General features: G+C 42.1%; 1 protein-coding gene across 1 annotated transcript in view; it reads left to right on the forward strand.

Annotated features, from left to right (window-relative positions):
* Positions 1-21,287, forward strand: part of ATRN (attractin) — a 149,994-nt gene that overhangs the window by 63,777 nt on the left and 64,930 nt on the right. Inside the window, exons 14-24 of the mRNA XM_080592234.1 lie at positions 354-492; positions 1,876-2,057; positions 4,285-4,501; positions 5,782-5,967; positions 8,233-8,466; positions 9,190-9,327; positions 15,105-15,198; positions 16,083-16,135; positions 17,799-17,893; positions 18,443-18,521; positions 18,922-19,079. Of these exons, the coding sequence (XP_080448360.1) occupies positions 354-492; positions 1,876-2,057; positions 4,285-4,501; positions 5,782-5,967; positions 8,233-8,466; positions 9,190-9,327; positions 15,105-15,198; positions 16,083-16,135; positions 17,799-17,893; positions 18,443-18,521; positions 18,922-19,079 (1,575 nt within the window). The remainder of the gene's footprint in view (positions 1-353; positions 493-1,875; positions 2,058-4,284; positions 4,502-5,781; positions 5,968-8,232; positions 8,467-9,189; positions 9,328-15,104; positions 15,199-16,082; positions 16,136-17,798; positions 17,894-18,442; positions 18,522-18,921; positions 19,080-21,287) is intronic.

Consider the following 21,287-nt stretch of genomic DNA (forward strand, 5'->3'; position numbering starts at 1 on the left):
CGTGGGACTCTCTACTCGTTCAGTGAGGAGTATGGCTAAGGGCAGGGGAAGAGATGGGTTTCATCATCACTGTGATGGAAGGTTCACCAAGACACATAGCCACTTGGGTTTGCTCTTAGAGCCCTCCCTAGAAAAAACCTAACCCTTTAATAAAAGCTCTAGTGAGGAAGATGTCCCATGCCAGCCTGGGGGAATATCCTGAATGCATGCTACGGGCTGTCTAGTGTCACAGCCATTGAACATACAGCTTGTCCTTTGGGTTTGAAATGTCAGCTGTAGTGTGCCAGTCTTAGAGAGTTACAGACCGACACCGCGTGGATGGGAAAAATCTTCACCTGTGCTGTTTATTTTAGGTTCCTATTACTGCTTATGAGAATTGTCCTAAGGATAACCCTGCCTATTACTGCAGTAAAAGGACAAGTTGTAAAAGCTGTGCCATGGATCAGAACTGCCAGTGGGAACCTAGGAATCAGGAGTGCATCGCTTTACCAGGTAGGTGTTGCTTGGGTTTGTGTAAGAAACTCCAAATTCACCCAGTTGTGTTTTTTTTTTAAACAAATCCGTGATCTTTTACGGCTAAACTGGAATAAAGAATGTTGTTTAATCATACCAATTTTGGTATGAAACTCTATTTCAAGTAAATTTAGAAAGTGTGATGGAATATTTTTCAGCCCCAATTGTCTGAAGAGAAGTGTGATCATTTGTATAATTATTAGCCTGTATTTCATCTCTCTCTTTTCATTTGATGAAAGCAGTACTGTTGATATAATAGGCTTCTGTAAGGTATTGGGTTTAATAATGCATGCCATTTAATTTTAGAAACTAGAATTGTGCAAAACCAGAATGGCACATACTGGACGCATTAGGCAAATAACACTTAAGTGCACAAGGAAAATTCTCTTATTAGCGAGTTTCCAGTGGGAGCTCATAGGAGTTGATTATTAGTCCCCTCCACAGTAACTTCTTTTTTCATGGTGACTGGGAAAGAAATGCAGCATCTTCAGTGATTGACATTGGCAGTTAATAAAATGTGGAGAAGGGAGAAAAGCAACACGGACAGGACATATAAATGGGTATGGAGAAACTTTGCCTCCTAAATCTGTTGGGTCTGGACATGTCCAGGTCTGGTTTCTGCTAGTCTGGGAGAGTGACTAAATGAAGAGGCTTCAGAGAAGAGCCATGAGAGCGAGAAAAACATCTCTTAATGAGACAGGTGAAGAGCCTGGGGTGTTTAATTTCTCGTAGAAAAGAAGAAGGGGTAAAAAGCCCATCTGAAAAAAAACACACTTGAGAGCTTTTCAATCTGTTAGATAAATCTAAAGCAAGACTTTGGAGGTAGACATCAGCACTACAGAAATTCACATGGAAAATGTCTGTTGTGCTTCTCATAAGTGTAGGTATGAGTGGGGGGAAGAAGTACCACAGAGCTTAAGGATTTCTTCTGTAGTGGGCATGGCTGCTGTTAAGATGAAATGGGGATTAATGTTGGAAGTTTGGTGCTGAGGATAGAATTAGCACAACCACCCTCTTCTGTTGAAAGGTATCCTTACAGCTGTGGGTGAACAAATGGCTTTAACCAACAGCAAGATTTGCTTTTCTTCACTGTTTTTTTCTGAAATGATTTTATTGTTTGATGTTCGAGTGCTTTGACTACCTGCTGCAGATAACCAAGTGCTAATGTCACACTTCAGCTCCCCTAGGCAGCTTTCTTCTCTGTAGGATTTGTGCCTAGATGGTTCTAAGCATGCCAATGAATCGTGCTGGTTTTGGATGGGGCTGTAGGCTTTGTTTTAGGTGGAAGAGCTCTGTCACCACTTTGAATGTTGTGAAGGCCACTTGCACCTTGGTTTTACTTCCTTTTTTTTTCCCCCCCAGAGAATATCTGTGGAACAAACTGGCATTTGGTTAGCAATTCCTGCTTGAAAATTACGAACGCGAAGGAGAACTACGATCACGCCAAGCTGTCCTGCAGGTCCAATGGTGCTTCGCTGGCTTCTCTCACGACCCAGAAGAAGGTAGAATTTGTTCTAAAGGAGCTGCAGAAGATGCAGTCTTCGGTGAGTGCTTCTCTTTTATGTCCTCTGAGTAATTAAGCTCTGACTGTGGAAGAGACCTTGCTGTGGTATTGTATGCTCTGCGCAGAGCAGACATGCCTCTTAACTGAAAAGGACTGATTTTTCTTTTGAAATTCAACATACCCCATGGGTGTTTCTGAAGAGAAATTGTAGAGAATGTAAATGGGAAAGATAAATACAAACATACACGCTGCCTCAGAGGTATCGCTTTCTGTAATGAAATCACGTGCGCATTTCTCTTGTGGGATACACGACCGCAACAGGAGTGTGAGCGGTTCTCCTGTGACATGTACACAACGTTTTATAAATAAAGGTCCCTTTGGGGACACCAGAGGTGTTTAAAGTAAAGCATTTAAAGTTATTTATTCCATTCAGGAAAGCACTGTTTAAAATGTCAGCTTCTTACTCTGCAGACCTGCTTGGCTCATTCGGAGTTATTTATGTTTGATTTAGTGGCAGGTGCTTTCCTGTCTGAGCGAGAAGTGAATTGGAATCTGTCCCTCCTCATGCAGCAGTAAAATAAATATTTTTTTTTCCAGTCACTTGCGGAAGAGCAGAGGCATTCAGGGCAGGTTGTGTAGGTGGTGCTAAAGCCTTAGCAAAGAAGGATGCTGCGCAGCTTTGCTGAAAGCCTGCTTTGAGCTGCAAAGCTGCTATGGCTTGACAGCGTGTCAGAGTGCCTCCTCTTGGGTCTCAGGGCTGGCAGTCAGGAAAAGTTTTATTTGGGGAAAAATGAGACTGGAGGCAGGTAGGATTGGTACTTTTCAGAGAAGAGCATAGTTAAGTACTGAAGAGAAATGTTGCCCTTTCAAAACAAGAGCGTTTTCTGCTTTGATCCCCTTTGTGATTTTAAAGTGGCGCTCCAACAGTTACAGGGTTTTGGAGGGGATTCATTTTAGCCAATGAAAGGTAAGGGACAATTCACTCTGGGTGGTTTGTTAAACCTTTTGTTAAGACAGAAAGCCAAGCCTGGGATATTGTAAAAGTATGTGGTTCTTAACAGCTCCAGGAACAGTTAAGTGTAGTGTAAATTCCTAAAGACACATGTCAACCTTTCCATGATGGTGCTTGAACCTTTATGCTAGAGGAAACAAAAAAAATTCACGTCCTTTTTTTTTTCTTCTACAGTATCCTTTAAATGTGAGCCCTAGAAATCGAAGTAGACTATTAGCCCTTCTAAGCTGATAGTAGTATTAAGTGCTTGTAAGGGGGGGAAATGCCTTTGCTAAAAGGCCAGCCGACGTCTGGTATTTGAACTTGTGCCACTCAGTGGCACACGGTGCCGTGCTGGGGGAGGCTGCGCCTCGCAGTTCCTCCTTTTTGAAATAAGCTCTGGAGAGATGTTTTGTAAAAAGAGGAAAACGTGTCGGTGTTGGCACGTAGTGCTGTGTAATGTTGCTGTTAGGAGCTGCGGCTCTAAGGCTTAAGAGTGCATAAAATCCATTTGAAGTAGGCGGCTGTTAGGCAGCGAGGGAAGATGTAGGGTCTGAAGCCTTCCTGGGACAGCTGTGCCACCGAAGCACTTTGCTGGAGAAAAGATTGGAGCAGGAGAATAACATACTGTACCAATGCAGTTAAAATGCCTCTCCCCAAAATAAACCTGTGCCAAAAAATAAATTGCCAGTGGAAAGAGTTGTGTTAGGGTTTTTTCATACCAAGGTGGCTTTTTGTTTCTGTTTTTTTTGCCAGTGGAGCAATACTCATTTAGATTTGACCTGCTCTCTCTCTCCTTTCCTCCTCCACCCCCGCATATACACACAAACAAATAGCAGAGCTCTCCTAGCAAGCTGTAGAATAGGTAGATGGTATTATTTAAATTATGTAGGCAACTGTTAGTTTTCTTCCTCTTCTCAAAGTAGCTCCAGATTTTTTTTAAAGTATCTAGCCATTTATAGGAGTCACAAACATATAAAGAGCGACTTGCAGTTAATTTCATAGTTAGCTGGTGTGAATGTTTGACCTGTGCCCCTCCTGGTAGAGATAAGTAGAAATGTAGTTTAAAAAATAAAAAATGGTGTTTCCAGAAGAATTTTTCTATCTCAGTGCCATCTGAATTAAATGCTACAGGGAAACATATTGCTGTAATACGTTTTTGCAACACCAAACCTGTCAAAGTTACTTAAGAGCATTATATGGTGATGCTTATTTTCTTTTAATACCAAAGGTAATAAAGCTGCGTATTAAATCTACCATTCTACTTTATTTCTAGTCCAAAATGTTGACTCCATGGGTTGGACTGAGGAAAATCAACGTGTCGTATTGGTGCTGGGAGGACATGTCTCCCTTCACAAACACCCTGCTCCAGTGGCTCCCTGATGAACCAAGCGACGCTGGATTTTGTGGTTATTTAGCTGAGCCTTTCCAGCAGGGACTGAAGGCAGCAACATGTATCAACGAAGTCAACGGCAGCGTCTGCGAAAGGGCAGGTAACAATAGCTCCAGCTAGTCTTGTCTCGTGGTGGGCAGGTTGACTGATAGGTATTTGTATTTCCTAAAGAGTAAACAGGATCCCATTCATTATATTTACAGCTGGCTGCTTCGTGACTTTGCCAAAGAAAAGTGGTTCTGAGAAAATGTCTCGTGTAGGTATTTCAAACAAAATTGGACGTTTTATAAATAGCTCTACACTTAGAGTGTTAACTCGAAAATGCTTAAAGTACATTAGAGTTTAATTACTTTTCTCTACATTGCATACCTGAATGTGACATTTAGGTTAATTATGGTATGGAGCAATCTACTGTTTAAAAATAAATAAATAAAAGCTACTTTCCAATTGAATTCCCCTTCCTCCCCTGCCATGCTCCATAGCCAGAGGAGGATTTTATCAAAGTTTGAAATTAATTGGGCAAGACACTTTGGAGATACGAGAACTTTGAAAAAGAAGCTATTTGCTTTTGGGAAATGTCTTCTAGCTTTGTTGGAACCACATATCTTTTTAAAAATGGCTTGGTCTGTTAACTCTACGTTATAGTTGATTATTTCTGAATACCAATTAGTGCCTCTTTAAATTTTAAGAAAGTTGGCGGATTACGTAACATTTGTAAGTGAGCTGCACCACTTTAAATTGTTCTTTGTGGAAGTGCAGGGTGCAGATCATGAATGTGGAATCCTAACTCAACATTTTGTCTTTATCGTATTTTGTTCTGTTTGAAGCTTTGACTTGTTTTTATGGTCTGAAAACAGTCACTTAAAACTGATGATGAAGCATTGGCTCACACCATAAATTCCTGACTTGGTTTTGCTTTCGGTACTCATTTTATGTGTGTAACCGATCAAATAACTTAAAACACATCCCAGTGTGTTAATTTAAAAAGTGGAGCTTCTCCCGTCAAACGCTGGAATGGGCTGTCCAGGGAGGTGGTGGAGTCCCCATGCCTGGAAGTCTTTTCCAAGTTTCCTAATTCTGTGATTCCCAGCACTTTGGTTGGGAAAATGGCGAAGGACCACATCAACAAACCTATAGAAATATAAAGATCACAGTTATAATACCATTTAACTTGTTTTCTGTCCACCTTAAAAAGCGTTAGCACTCATGGAGGATGCATAAGAGAAATGATGTTACAGTGCTTAGTGCATTTCCCATATTTACAAACAAAATGTTTCAAGCCCATGATACTGAACTATATTTCAGTCTGAATAACCTACCTAGGGACTCATTACTTGTTTCTTTCTGGGAAAAAGCTGACTCTCGCCCTCCTGCCCTCAGCTAACCACAGCGCCAAGCAGTGCCGCACGCCCTGTGCCCTGCGCACCATGTGCGGGGAGTGCACGAGCGGCAGCTCCGAGTGCATGTGGTGCAGCAACATGAAGCAGTGCGTGGACTCCAACGCCTACGTGGCCTCCTTCCCCTATGGGCAGTGCATGGAGTGGTACACCATGAGCAGCTGTCCGCGTGAGTAATTGCTTCTGCATCTTCTTTCCCGGTACAAAAAAGACAGGGATCTCCTGGAAGGAGTCCAGCGGAGGGCCAAAAAGATGATAGGGGGCCTGGAGCATCTTCCCTGTGAGGAAAGGCTGAGAGGCCTGGGTCTGTTCAGCCTGGAGAAGAGAAGACTGAGAGGGGATCTCATCAATGTGTATAAATCCCTGAGGTGTGGGAGACAGAGGGATTTGGCCAACCTCTTTTCAGTGGTTTGTGGGGACAGGACAAGGGGCAATGGCCACAAAATGGAGCCCAGGAAGTTCCAGCTGGGAAAGAACTTCTTCCCGGTGAGGGTGACGGAGCACTGGGACAGGCTGCCCAGGGAGGTTGTGGAGTCTCCTTCTCTGGAGATATTCAAGGCCCGTCTGGACGCCTACCTGGGCAGCCTGCTGTAGGGTACCTGCTTTGGCAGGGGGATTGGACCCGGTGATCTCTCGAGGTCCCTTCCAACCCCTACAATTCTGTGATTCTGTGATCTTAGCAGGTGCACTGAAATCTTGCGTTTGTAGATGTTTGCTGGCAGAGTTACGCAGATCCATTATCCTGCACGGTTGTATTCAGAGGGTTCTTCAAAAATAACAACTCATGACCCCAAGAGCTTGCAGTGTGCAGCTCGGTCTTGCGGCGTCCTCTGTGTCATGTGAAGAGTTAAAGAGAATTGGGTCCTGATTACAGGGACTATCAGTTCAGCTAAATGGCAGATAGTCTAGACTTTCAGCTGAGAAGATGAAATCTCAACTTTTTCTTTTCAGAGGGAGATGTACTTGCTTCATTATTTGAATCCCTAGCCTTCAAATTAAAGCTGCTACATAATTGCATGTGATTAACTTATTCTTGCATATCTTCTGTATCTCTTTTATTCATATGTTGAGCCATGTTAATTTAATATCAGCTCATCAAATCCAAATTATGGTTTACACGAGTGTTTTACTCTGAAGTTTTGTCAGTGAATATGCCACAGTAGGGATTTCTTATTTTAAATAAATGATTTTTTTTTTCTCTTTTTAGATAGAGGTGAGGAAATTGTAAAAGATTTATGGCACTTTGAATTATTGCTTTCTGTTTTCACACCGGGAGGAAAACAGCCTAGAAATTTAAAACGTGGCTGGGTATTTTTGTTTTATTAATTTATGTTGAATTCTTTAGGAGCCATGTGTGGGCAGAGGAGGCAGGACAGCCGGGGTTCTCGGGGCAGCAGAGTGTGTGTGCTCCACAGGAGGGGTGCTGTGCACTCTGAGTTGCTCCATGAACTTCTGGAAGCTGCTGAGAATAAGCCTGAATAGAGTGTTGCAAAACAAGAGATGGAGATAATTAGTTTCAAGTGACTCTCGAAGATGAGAGTGTGAACTTCCCATGCTGCCAGAGGTCAAAAGTTGGAGGAAGCATCAGGCAGGAGACGAGTAGGCTGAAATAATGGGAAAAAAATGTTTTTCTACTACTGTGTTTTTTTGTTTGTTTATTTTTAAAGGCAAATATTGTCAACTTAACAAACAAGATAGAAATTCTACTCCTTGGAACACAGAATCTGCTGGGGGGGCCCTGCTGGGGACGGGGGAGCCCTGCCCACGCCTACACCCTGGGACATTACATATTTTTTAAGATATTTGGAAAGGAGTAGAAAAGCTTCTGCATATGTACAGAATTTGTCATCCCTGAAATACAATCCCACTTGAGAAAGGAGCCGTGAAAGGGCAGCAGTGCATTTTCCCTGATTGAGTTGATCACAGATTTGCATGTGGCCCTCTGAGCACCCTAAGTTGTGTTCTCTGTTTCTACTCTGTGCTTTTGGTTTGGATAAAGACTTGAAATTGTAGTGTGTGATATTAAAATACTCAGAACAAGTAAACCAACAAGTAAACCAACTTTTTTTTTAGTCTTTGCTTCTGGATAACTCATTTATAGTCTAGCCCATTGTGGATCAAGCAGAGATGTTTTGTAGGTGGGAACGTTCAGCTCTGTCTTTTCTGGGTTGTATTGGCTGGAAAAACCTTACATATGTATTGCATTGTTTCATAAGTCACTAGTTGGTTCAGTCTTTGTAGTTAATCTTAGATTCTGGAATAAATATGCTGATAAAAATGAACAGATATACTTCTTGCTGTGAGTATCTGAAAAACTATTTACAGACTTTGGGGAGAGAAATACTTTAGGTCACAAAAGATATGCAAATCGTTGTGCTTTCACTGTTTCCTGTGTTTTAAGATGGTGACTTATGTCACAATTTGTTTTTTACAGCTGAGAACTGTTCGGGCTACTGCACGTGCGCTCACTGTTTGGAGCAGCCGGGCTGCGGGTGGTGTACCGACCCCAGCAACACCGGCAAGGGCAAGTGCATCGAAGGCTCCTATCGAGGGCCCGTCAAGATGCCAACCCCGTCTGCCACAGGGAAACACAGCTTGGAGCCTGTCCTTAATGTCAGCATGTGTCCTGCGGAGAACAAGTACAATTGGTCCTTTATTCAGTGTCCAGGTAAGTGAGGAAGTTTTAACTGGTCAAACGTTTCAGTGGTAGCAAAAGTTAAATGCAAGGTGAGCGACTTCGTAAGATGGTGGTGATGTTTGTGTTCCCACATGGGGAGAGAAAAAGAGCTTGGAAGACACATGAGAAATAACACGTTTTGAGATGCAAGGAGTTGTAAGGTAAAGTAAGCTCTAGAGATTTGCTTTGTGAAGATTTAGCTGTGTTTTTTTCCTTAATCCATGCGTTATTCTAGTGAGATTTTTTTCTTTCTTCAAACCTTAATTGAGATTTTAAACTTTTATTCACTTACTTGCTTTTGGGGTTCTTAAAAAGAAAAGACTGTTCTTTCCCTGAAAGTTGAATAACTCCTAGTAATGCTTAGGGAGATGCTGAAATAAAATATTTGACACTAAATATATAGAATTAAAATTACTCAACTGCTGCTAAAACCTCTCCTTCCTGTTCCTCCTTGTATATCTATCCCACCTGCTGTTTCCAGACCAGTCTGTCCAATATTCACGTAGTTGTTTGGAGTTCAGTTTACTGTGTGTTGCTTTAAATTTCAAGTTTTCTGTGCACACTTCTCTTTGATTTCACGTATCTGTAGCAAGACTGCAAAAGCCTCTTTGGAAGTTGTGTGAAGTGGTTTCAGTCAGCCTCTCTGGAGCGCAGAGGTGCTATGTGACATGCTGTATTTGAGCACAAATACTCATCCTTCTCTTTTTCCTTCAGCCTGCCAGTGCAATGGGCACAGTAAGTGTGTAAATGAAAGCATCTGTGAGAAGTGTGAAAATCTGACAACTGGCAAGCACTGTGAAACTTGCATCTCTGGCTACTACGGCGATCCTACTAACGGAGGAACGTGTCAGCGTAAGTGATGCCTTAAGTCTTCTCGTCCTGGAGTCTTTGATGTTTGATTTTTTGCTCTTCACTCATTCCTCTACTATCTTAACTGAAATTATAGCCTGATAATACATTTTTTCTTTCCTGCAAGCAAGGCACAATCCTTGCTTCTTCAAATCAAAGATACAGAAATTGCTTGATGAAATTCTTTGACTCGCGCTGCGCAAGATTAAGATGATTTTTACCCTCCTTTGTGTAAGTTTCAAATGACCACACTGAGAAATGGGTTAGCTTTAGTGTTTGCCAGTCCTGTTTTGAAAAGGAACAGTGTTAATCCCAACGTCTTGGACAAATTTCTGCTTATCTAATTTCTGCATTCTATTACATTTGGTTAATGTCTTGTGCATTTATTATTATAGATGTCTGCTTCATAAAAGGATTGCCATATTTCACTGAGGGGTTGGCTGGGTTTCAGTTGAGGGATTAGGTTATCCCTTGTAAAATTGAATTTTAAGTTTGCAAAGAGCTTTTGGTCTCTTTGACACAAAGTACTTTTTCAATTGTGTAGCATCCAGTTAACAAAACGGAAAGAATTCTTTCATGAAGGACCCATGAAGTTCTCTTTGGTAATACAGAGAAATAAACATGTGAGATTTGGAGTTTTGTCATTGAACCTTGCAATATTGTTCAGAATTGCTGCAAGTTTTGTAGCATTGTCGCATGGAGACACCAGTTTGAAACCAGCATCCAGCTGTGACAGGCGATTAGCAGGTGTAAGGGAAGATGGTTCTTGCTCCAAAGAGCTTTAATTGAATATAGTTAGGTGGAGTGATTGTAATTGGACACAGCGATGGGAAAGGTAGAACAGAAATAACATTGTGTGGTGTGAGAGTAGTAACAGTGCTTCTGTGACGTGAGCACGGGTGGTTTGTATGCATCCTGGAAGAATAAATTAAGGTCATTAATAAAGAGACATTGAAGACTTTGAGTTGCTCCTTCCAAGTATGGAGGCAATCCAGGAAAAAAAAATTTGGAAATTCATCTAATGTTTAGTGCGAGTAGCATTGGCCTTTTGGTTCAAGGTGGGAGTCAGCAGCTGGAGCACACGTGTCCTGCTTGCTAAAGCAAGAAGCAGGTGACGTTTGAGGCTATGAGGAAGAACCCCTCAGTGCACTGATTCAGGAAGGGTATGAAAAGATGAGAGAATGAGTATGAAAAGACTATGAAGACTATGAAAAGAGTATGAAAAGACTCGCAATATTGTTTGCCTGGCTGTGCTCTGAATGAGTAGCAGTGGGGCAGGGGTGCCCTGCGTAGAGAAAAGGGTGTTGGAGTAGCTGGGGTATGAATTTATGACAGCACAATGACACTGCTACAAAGGAAAAGGTGCATCTTTGACACTTTATTTCAGAACATTATCTGCAAGATTAAATACTGCTGATATTCTTAAACTCATTTTGCATGAAGATAATTTGAAGTGCGGGAATGAATACATTGAGACGGAGTTGGCATGAGAAAATATAAAATCCTACTCTGAGCATTCAGCTTTAATCATTGGATCACAATGTGCCTTTTTCATATTTGTTGCTTTTCTACGCGTGTGGAAATTCAAGAGTATGTTACTTTGGACTCTTTCATATGAGGATTGTCCAAAAATAGTTTGTTGTTGAGATAACGAATGATAGACTAAAGTCATCCAGATGCCTGAAAAAGAAATTAGAAAATGTGTTGAGAGACTGTGGAACAGCATTCATTCTCTATCTGATGAAACTAGTAGCTCATGTCAAAAGTGCTTTGCTCTCAAGTGCTTTGGGCCCAGATTTTTAATTTGTTGTGATTTAATGCTATTTACTGGGATGGCTGAAGAACGAGGGAGGCAGGAAGTTGGGCAGAAAGACCGACATGGATCGGAAGGGGGAAATCGAGAGGAAATCATGCTATCTGATGCAGCCGGAGTGACTGCTGGCGATGGGTAATTTCTTCGCTCCATGAAAAGGATTCCAGAGGGAAATGCTTCAGACGAGGATCAGCTGATGGGCAGCAGAGCAAACTCCTGCTTTCTCTCTCCTCAAAGCTGTGGTCTCTCCTTCCTTTCCCATCAGTGATGTGCTGATCCCACTCTTCTTGGGCGTTTATGTGCAGTGTTGTGTGCTGCTCTGGTTGAGAGCCAGTAGTCTGTGCTGCAGACAGCTGTTGGTGCTCTCCATCCTGATGTGCAAGCATTTGTGCTTTTGCACGCTTAGAGTCCTTGTTCTTGGCCGTGCGGATCTGCAGCGCCAACCCAATGGCCCCAGCAAGACGGGGATCATAAATATCATCAAAATAAATATTCCAGACTGCTGTATGTGGATGTTTGGTGTTTCCAGTTCTGATGACATGTTAGGAGGTTGAGCAGCCGTATAGGGACAGCAGTAGCCTTTCAAACAGGCAAGGCTGGGCAGAGCTGGAAGGGGTGTTGATGCTCTTGGAAAGCCCAGGAGGAGAAGGAAGGGCAGACTGGATGCAATAAGATGCCTTTTCCTGCTGCTCTGTGCCACCGGGGCAGGTGAACTTTGCTGTATCGCTTGTACTTAAGAGTTTTTAACAAACTGCAGTCACCTCTGGAAGAATTGTTTGCGTATCATTGCAGGCATTGGTGTTTGTGGAGCCGGGCAGATAACAACTAAATGGCAGGTAAATCGCTGCTCAGCAGCCGCTTTTAGGAAGTGCCCGACGCGGAGCAGTGTTAATCAGGAAGGGCAGGAAACGCAGCACATCAAATGTAAAAATAGCTGCAAGGTGCTTTCTCCGCATTCAGGATTTTTTTGAATTTTCTGATTAAAGTTCCCCGCGAAAATATGCTAGCGGTAGATAAGGGAGTTATTTGCAAGAGAACGGAAGGCGCTGTTCTGCCTGGAAGCAGATCGCTGCTGCGGCAGCGCTGCTCGACGCCCCCGCGGGTCGCTCGCTGGCGGCACGGGGCTGCCTCGTCCCCCGGGCTGCCTGGAGGACAGCTGAAGCACTCGGCGTGGAAGCGTGGTGCCAGGCAGGTGGGTGCCGCCCTCGGGGTGCTGGCCCAGCACAAACGCAGGAGGAGGAGAGGTGATCCTCTTCGCCGTCTCTGCAAGCCCGTGACCCGTGGTTTGTGAAGAAGGTGGAAGGGGACTCGCTGCGGGGTGGTTCTGCTTCATCGTTCCGGTTCCTTCCATGAGTCCCAGTCAAAAAGCCATTTCCAGTTATCATGGCTTTCTGCTCTAGCATTAGATTCTGGGGGGAAGCTTTTAGACTCCAGTGAGGGTTTTTGGTATGTTTTGTTAAGAGTTTCTTTCCAGCCTCCATAGCCATGAGAACATTTCTCTTCTCTGTATGTGTTCCACTCCTTCAGCGAATGATCTCCAGTAATGGGGCTCATAGGAACATGGGTAAATAAGGTCATTGCTTTAAATAGAGATGTTTGAGTGCTAAATCTTCCCGATAAACACGTGGCTAAGGAGCAGAGCGAGGAAGGTCCAAGCGTTAATGCTCTAGATACAGTGATCTTCATCTAAACAACATGAAACTTGAATTTTTTCCTTATCTTTGCGTGCATTCATGTTGAACATTCAAACAAATTTCCGCGTACGTTTTTTAAAGCAGAAGGAAGTACAAGGCATGCTCAATAGTATTAAGAATTAATTTTTAGTGCCGCTAATGAGAAGCGTGTTTGGTTCACAGAATACAATTATTTTGTCAAATCTCCGTTCCATCTACTTGTTTCCACAATAGCCCTTTATGCTTCTTCATACTTTGTTCCGTGTTGCTGCTAGGAAACCACTCATCCACATCTGAGAAGCACAATTAAGCATCTCTGATACAACAGAGCTCCCGTTACATGCCAATACAAAGAAGGCATCAAAAGGATTCATAAAATAAGGTCCAAGGTGGGCAAGAATATTCAGGATGGGGAATATTCTGGCACATACCCTGAAATGGTTTAAAACCAAGACAGGGTAGGTTGAGATTAGATATTAGGAAGAAGTTCTTTGCTATGAGGACGGTGAAGCCCTGGTCCAGGCTGCCCCGAGGAGCTGTGGCTGCCCCATCCCTGGCAGTGCCCAAGGCCAGGCTGGATGGGGCTGGGGGCAGCTTGGGCTGGCGGCAAGGGGCCCTGCCCATGACAGGGGCTGGAATTAGGTGGGCTTTAGGGTCCCTTCCAACCCAAACCATCCTAGGATATTATGACCCACCTCCCTGTTTCTGAATAAGCAGACACCAGCCTTTAAGCATTCTGTTTCCAGCAAGCATTGAGGGATCTCCTCTTCATGGACTCTAAACGTGCCTAGTTCTTGGCTCCCCGGTACAAAAAAGACAGGGATCTCCTGGAAAGAGATCAGCGGAGGGCCACAAAGATGATACGGGGCCTGGAGCATCTTCCCTGTGAGGAAAGGCTGAGAGGCCTGGGTCTGTTCAGCCTTGAGAAGAGAAGACTGAGAGGGGGTCTTATCAATGTGTATAAATACCTGAGGTGTGGGAGACAGAGGGATTTGGCCAACCTCTTCTCAGTGGTTTGTGGGGACAGGGCAAGGGGCAATGGCCACAAAATGGAGCCCAGGAAGTTCCGCACCAACATGGGAAAGAACTTCTTCCCGGTGAGGGTGACGGAGCACTGGGACAGGCTGCCCAGGGAGGCTGTGGGGTCTCCTTCTCTGGAGATATTCAAGGCCCGTCTGGACGCCTACCTGGGCAACCTGCTCTAGGGAACTGCTTTGGCAGGGGGATTGGACCCGATGATCTCTGGAGGTCCCTTCCAACCCCTATAATTCTGTGATTCTGTGACTCTTTCCCTTTTCACGTTGCGTGCTCTGCCATGCCTAGCTCCAGATGAACGCATCTTCCAGATCATTGGCAGAACAGCTCCTGAAAGGCACCTACCGCCTGGAAGTTCTTCCATCCATTATTCTAATTAGAGTCAAGATTACCTCAAAGACAACTTTGTCTCGTTTTGTTTTTGTATGTGCCTCCACTACTTCCTCATGCATAAAGGTCTCGAAGCGTGGCAGCATTAGCGTTTTAATTTGAATCAGGAGCACTCTTTTGAAGCAAACCTCCCATACGCCCCCATTGCCACACTTGGGGTCATATCTCACGCAGTTGCAGAGTACATGGAGCTGGTCTGTTCTGGGCATGCCACAAACCTGCTGATGTCTGATTTGCTTTACCCACGACCGGGGGGCATCCAGCTTGTGAGACCAGGCTAAATCTATTTCTAAAGTGCACTGGGGCACTCACAAAGTGCGTTCAGCATGGACATCGTGTTCTCAGCACCAAAGGTTTTACACTGCAGATGCACTTCCTTTGATGACAGTACTTTCTCAAATGCCTATTTATTTCTAGAAACAGCCCTAAAGGCACCAGGAGCTTTGCTTGACTTACAAAAAACAGCGATCACAGTTTTCTCTCAAGAGTTTTGAGTTTGAGTGAAATGTGCTAGCAAGCCCAAAATTATTCCAAATATTATCTTTTCCTTACCAGTTACGATATCCCTAGTGCTATCTAGCAACACGAGAGGAAGGTAGATTTTTGACTCTAAAAAAAAAAGCCCATTTGGATCGTGATTTCATACAAAACATCAGTCCTGCAACCTGCACTCCCTCCGTGTTGACACACGGTTCTATTTTTAGCAGCCCTTAGTATCACAAAGAAACCAGAGTACCAGAAGAGTTTCCATGTACACTTTGATTGCTGATGTATCGCAGTTTGGCATCTAAAGGACTTAATTGCTTTCAAATCTGTTTCTCTTGCTTTGTTCAACATTGCATCCTTTTTTTCCCCCCTCTGCTCAACAGCTTGCAAGTGCAATGGCCATGCCTCTGTCTGCAACACAAACACGGGGAAATGTTTCTGCACTACCAAGGGAATAAAAGGAGACGAGTGTCAACTGTGAGTTCCTTTCACTTTGTTAGTTGAAATCAAAAGGCCACGCACATACCGGCGTGGAACCCCTTACATTTTTTAATGACTGTATTTATGATGTCTCTACTCATCTCTTCCTGCTGACAGTTGACTAACTTCATTGACTGTGCAGCCAGCCATGCTTCCCCTGGGGGGAGAACATAAACAAAATGATTTCCCGAAGCTTTCTATTTTAAGAACGTTTCAACTGTCATGCAGGATGGATGGGGTGAAAAATAATGCCCCCGCCCCCCAAACTATGCACACCATTTTGTTTTAAGCCTTTACTTTATCCTAGTTACTTTTTAATTGGTAGATTTTCAGTCTCTGTTCTGGGGGAATATAAATATATCTGAAACAAGACTTTGACATTCAAGCATTTTAATGGAGCTATTTCAGAGCAACAAATTTGCTGGAGGTTTCTCTGTAACATAACAGAAATGCTTTTAATGTCATGTTAGTGGAAATAATTTCGTTTCAAATAATTTCATTGCCAGGTTTATTTTTGAAGCGTTACTCACATGAGTAAACGTTTATAGGACTAGATCCTAAAATGGACATACATGTAAATGGAAACTTTAGGTTTTGACTGTGGCAATCCAATTCCATCCATTGTGAAGAACTGTTAAATACCTTCCAAGTGGATGCAAAAGTTAATTTCCATAATTTTGTATTTTATTTTAATGGCATTATAGTTTGCTTTGCAGGGATCTTGGAGATTTACGTAATTTCTTAAAAGCTCAGTACAGCTCAGACCTATATCTTTTATTTGTAGTTGTGTACTGTGTTGGAACAGGTGATGGTTTATGAATTTTAGTGGCTGGGAATAAATAGATCTGAAAAAAATAATTAAAAATATTTATTTTCTTTAGGTGTGAAGTTGAAAACAGATATCAGGGAAATCCGCTTAAAGGAACATGTTACTGTGAGTATAGCTGGGATTTTGTTTGTAGATAACAAATGTATGACGTTGGAAATATATTTAAAATTCAGTTGCCTCAGATCAGTTTAAAATGCAAGGGATTAAGGATAGGACTAGAAAATACTTTTTGAAAACTTCAACTTTCACTAAAGCATTGTTTAAAGAAAACCAGTGTACTCTTCTTGATACAGTCTTTGTCGCAATTGGAACTTTCAGAACAAAATTTTTCTTTTTGTTGTTGTTTTTTTTTTTCCGCATGACCTTGAACTGAAATCTGGTTTTCTGGAAAATACTTTGCAATATATACCTAAGTAAGTAAAAATCAAGGCGTGTTTTTAGATTTTTTTGCTAGTGTGAAATACTGCGTTTTTTATTTTTAATTTTAAATTTTGTTCCATGTTGGGTAAGGCTTCAAAATCGCCATGTTTCCTCTGAAATGAACAGTTGGATTCCTGTGCAACTCAAATATACATTGCCAAGATTCAGAGTACTTAATGGAAACTCTCCAGCTTCTATTTGCAAATACCAGCAATCAGCACACTGGCAAGCATGGACAGATATGATCTTAAATTACATAAAGGAACAAGTCTCCGATAGTATTTTTGTGAAACGCAGAAATTGGCAACATGCTCTATTTAACAAATTTCAAGTCTGCTTGCGTAGCGAAGCAAGGACACTGATGACATCTCGTGATAATCTATTTGCAAGGGTGACCCACCTCATTGGTGCTAATAGCACTGCTGGTAAAGTGGACAAAAAGGGGGAAAAGAAATTTACAGCTCTCACAAGAACAACCTTGTGCTGTACAATTTCAGTCTCATTTGATTTTCTTCTGTGGAAATTTCTCTCTTAGTGCTTCATAAAAGTTGTAGGTATACATCAGAGGCTTGTCTAGCCCATGTCTACCCAGCAAGGGAGGGCATTAAGAGAAAAACAATACCTGCTGTATAGCTTCATATTTATTATTGCTTGGAATACCTCTGCATGGCTTTGGGACTGTGTACAGGTCAGAACACTGCGTTTTAAGAAAACGGTATTGAAATGTAAGGATACTGATGTATCCCCAAAGCTGGTTGTGCACCGTCAGTTACCAGAGATGATACCCAAAACCTAATCAGACATGAGCAGCAGGGCACGCTGGCAGACCAAACAGTGGTCCTGCCATGCCAGGGCATGATGTGATGGAGAGCAGGATGGCAGCTGGATCCTGACCAAGCAGCTGCTCCGTAGACATCCTCCCTGTATACTCCACTGGTGTACAGAAACTTAGCAGGTGTGGAACTTAATCCCCTTCTAAATGGGGATTATACAGACTATTTTATTTTACTAATATTCCATAACAATGTGGAGGTACTGCAGTATGAAAAAAGTAAATGTCTTGGCATGTTTTTTTTCAATATATGTGTATGAACAGTCATTCAGATTGGGTCTGGAGGCTCTTGTCTGAAAAAGGTAAGCTCCTTCCAGTTGAGCCCTCTAGGCTTAACTTCAAAAGGATGAGTGTGTCCCTTTTGTGTCGGATCGTGCATAGGTTGGACTCATTCATAGCAGTGTAGCGACGCCTAGTTGTGCTCAAGGAATGCTGTACTGTAATGCTTTGCCTTGCTTTGCAGAAGTTTGTTCTGCTCCAAGACGTGGGGTAACTCTCTCTATGCATTCCTTTCAGATACTCTTCTCATTGACTATCAGTTCACCTTCAGCCTTTCTCAAGAGGATGATCGCTATTACACAGCAATCAACTTTGTAGCAACACCTGAAGAGGTAAATTCTCTACTTTCTCTTTAAACATCACCCTTTGGATTTATGGTTGTCTTTTCCTGGCCACGGACAGGATGAGTTTTACAGTATGGTGAGTCTCCAGAGGTGGTCTTTTAACGTGGCATGTGTGTCCAGTTCCACAAAGCAACAAGATATTTTTGAGCTTTGCTTGGCCACGCAGTTTCAAATATCCACAGTAAAATTTCATAGGAACCACAGCTGATTTTTTTTTACAGTTGTTTAAACAACTACTGAGCAATTCTAGTTTTGATTGCTGTTCAACACATACCTCGTGTATCTGTTCTTCTTGTTTTATGCACATGACTTGTTTTGTTCTTTATTATGCTTTCCTTGGGGAGGAGAATACTGCTTTCAGAAAATGGAAATAGTTTTCTAGGCTGTCATTTGCTTAATGTGATGATGCTTGATGTATTTGCTTCACGTAAATAACAAATTCCAAGATTTTTTTGTCAGTGAAGGTTTGCTAGAAAACAGTACAGTAAAATTGCTTATCGTAAAAATTATTTTTTATTCTTTTTTTTTTTCCCCTAGCAAAACAGAGACCTGGACATGTTCATCAATGCATCTAAAAATTTCAACCTCAATATTACTTGGTCAACAAGTTTTGCAGGTAAAATTAGCATGATCTAAGTTGCTTGGTACATTGTTTCAGTTATCAGTTTTTGACAAACACAATTTTAATTGAGGAAATGTCTGTCATTACCCATGAACTTGCTATATAATGCTCTTTAATGCTAGGCTTGGGGGCAGAAGTAAAATGTTAAAAAGAACTATGTTTTTCCATCTTAATGGTGTATTTTGGAAACAGTGGAGGAGCTAATTTAATTTTTAGGAACGTGATATTTTGGCATACAGTGATTTTGATAGTGCAGTGCAGCTTAACACTGTCATGTTCAGATGAATGGTTAATTTTATAGCATTATTATTCTGGATGGTTGGCTCTTTTTATTTGTCACTTAAAATATGCATTGAAACATCTTTTCTTGTTGCTTCTTAACATTTGAAAACAGCTGGCACGCAGGCTGGGGAGGAAATTCCAGTTGTTTCAAGAACTAATATAAAAGAATACAAGGACAGCTTCTCCAATGAGAAATTTGATTTCCGCAACAATCCAAACATCACTTTCTTTGTTTACGTCAGCAATTTCACCTGGCCAATAAAAATACAGGTAGGAGTTCTTCACACGCGTACAATTCTTTAAAAGTATGTTGTTTCTCTTGAGCAGTGTGGCAATTTCAGTGATCTGTTTGTTCTCCAAACTGTGAGAATTCAAGTTGTGTTTTTGCAGTGGAAAATTTCACTAACCTTGCATATTCAAAAGTAATTGTGCAGGCGTAACAGTGCGGGGAATATTAAGCTGATAAGGGGACAGTGGAAGGTCCTACTGTTCCAAAATAAGGAGGATGGCTAAGAAAAACAAGACAAGCACTTGCAAAATGAGTAAAACCAAAATGTCACGGGCCCTCTAGTCACAAGAGAAGAAGGAAAAAAAAAAAAGGAAAAGGAGAAATAAATGGTTGGTCAAATAAAATTGTACCTATATGGTATAGTAGTAAGCGTGGAGTAGTTTGTGAACCTGTAGTACTCTGCCAATGAGGATACAGGGGACAAATTAAGCGTCGGATAATAGGGAATATAAGGTTATGACATACTTTTGCTGTGCGCTCCTGCTTGCATGATGCCCAGCATTGCAATCATGAATAAAAGAGCTACTTCACTGAGATCCTTGCCTGAGCCTGGGTTATTGGCTGCAGATCGTTTCCTACAAAATGGAACCAGCTCTCAGTGTAATACTTCAGCAGAGAAAGGGTTTCGATGTTCCTGATTAAGAGCACAAAGGTGTTGCTGTCTGACATTACTCAACCCAGTGGATCTGAAAATGTGCTGTGAAGTCAAGTGGGATGCCTGATTATTAATTGGGCTATGTTCTTAATCGGGGCTTTGGCTTTAAAGGTGTACATCTTGATGCTGAGGAAAGCAACAAAGACAGCCAAAAAACAAGCCCGGAATGAGAATACCCAAATGTTCTCAGTGTCTCTTTTTAACATCTTGTTCTTTAAAGGCACAGCTGGAGGGCCATCCCTTTTTCTCCTTGTGCTGCCAAAGACCCGTGGTATCTGCAGAATAAGATCAAGTTCATTCTTTCCCTTAATTCGGTGCAGTCAGTTAACACACACGTTGCCTCCGGTGTCAGACTGTCTGATGATAATGCTAATGCTGCAGAAGCAGTGGATGAAGCTTGGTGGATCATGAAAACACTCATAGATCACAGACTGCAATCACAGACTCTGCAACTGCTGCTACAGCTAATAATTCAGAGCAGCCTTGGGCACCTTCTTGCTCTGAGCTAATCCAAGTATCAACGCACGGTGTACTCAGAGTGATACAGGGTCCTTTTGAAGGGTAAAGCAACTACTGGGTCTGGAACAGAGATCTCAGATGAGGCTCTGCATATCTGATGAATTTGAATTCCTACATTTGACCAAGTTTCTTTAAATAAAAAAAAAGGCATCAGTCAATCTCCACCCTTATTCAACCAATCTAACCAATTACCAAATGAAAACTGGCAACTTCACAAGGATTTACTTGATATTTCAGTCATGTCTGGTGCAGAAACTCACTGTTGGGGTCACTTCCAACAAAGATTATACACATTGTTATAATATTGAGCGAAGAAATGAGGTCCACCTGGAAAAATGCCCTTAGGCTATGTTTTTCAAGGTGTTTCCTGAACTTTTCTGAAAACATTAAGAATACTTGTGAAATGTCCGCTTTACCTTCTGGTAAAGAGTGGTTTTAAACACTTAGGAGACTTTGTATTGTTGGTAGATTTTGTTCCTTGTAATACCGCTTACATTATTGGTAATCATTCTCTGGTTTCTGCTTTACCAGTTGTAAAGTCTTAGTTCATTATCAGGTCCTAAGTTTTAGATGTGAAGGGATTTGCAAGAACTGCGAGTTTATGTCATTGGCTACACAAGCAGCAAGCGCTGAGGCAGGCTCAGGGTTTTCCGATTAGTACAGCTCTCAGTAGAGCAAGTGAAGTCCTGTGTACAAAGTCAGGCACTTGCACGATGATTTATTTAAATTTTCAGGCATCTCTTCTATCAAATTGGTAATCACAGCTGTCAGAAAGAAATACATAATTTATTTTATAACTTGCAGGTTGTACGTTGACTGATACCAGTGTTGACTGTTGGCCTTCCACAATCAGTGCTGGACCTACCTTACCCTGAATTATTTACTTTGCTATTTCTTGTTCAAAGCTGGGTGTTACAACTTAGTAGGTGTTTAAGAACCATACTGATTCCTGTCCCTTAAGCTTTACTGTGCTTAGCCTAATGTCCATCCTATTTGTACTTACAGTGAATTTCTG

The sequence above is a fragment of the Anser brachyrhynchus genome (genome assembly GCF_964034855.1).
Source record: "Anser brachyrhynchus genome assembly, chromosome: 4".
Classification (NCBI taxonomy): Eukaryota; Metazoa; Chordata; class Aves; order Anseriformes; family Anatidae; genus Anser; species Anser brachyrhynchus.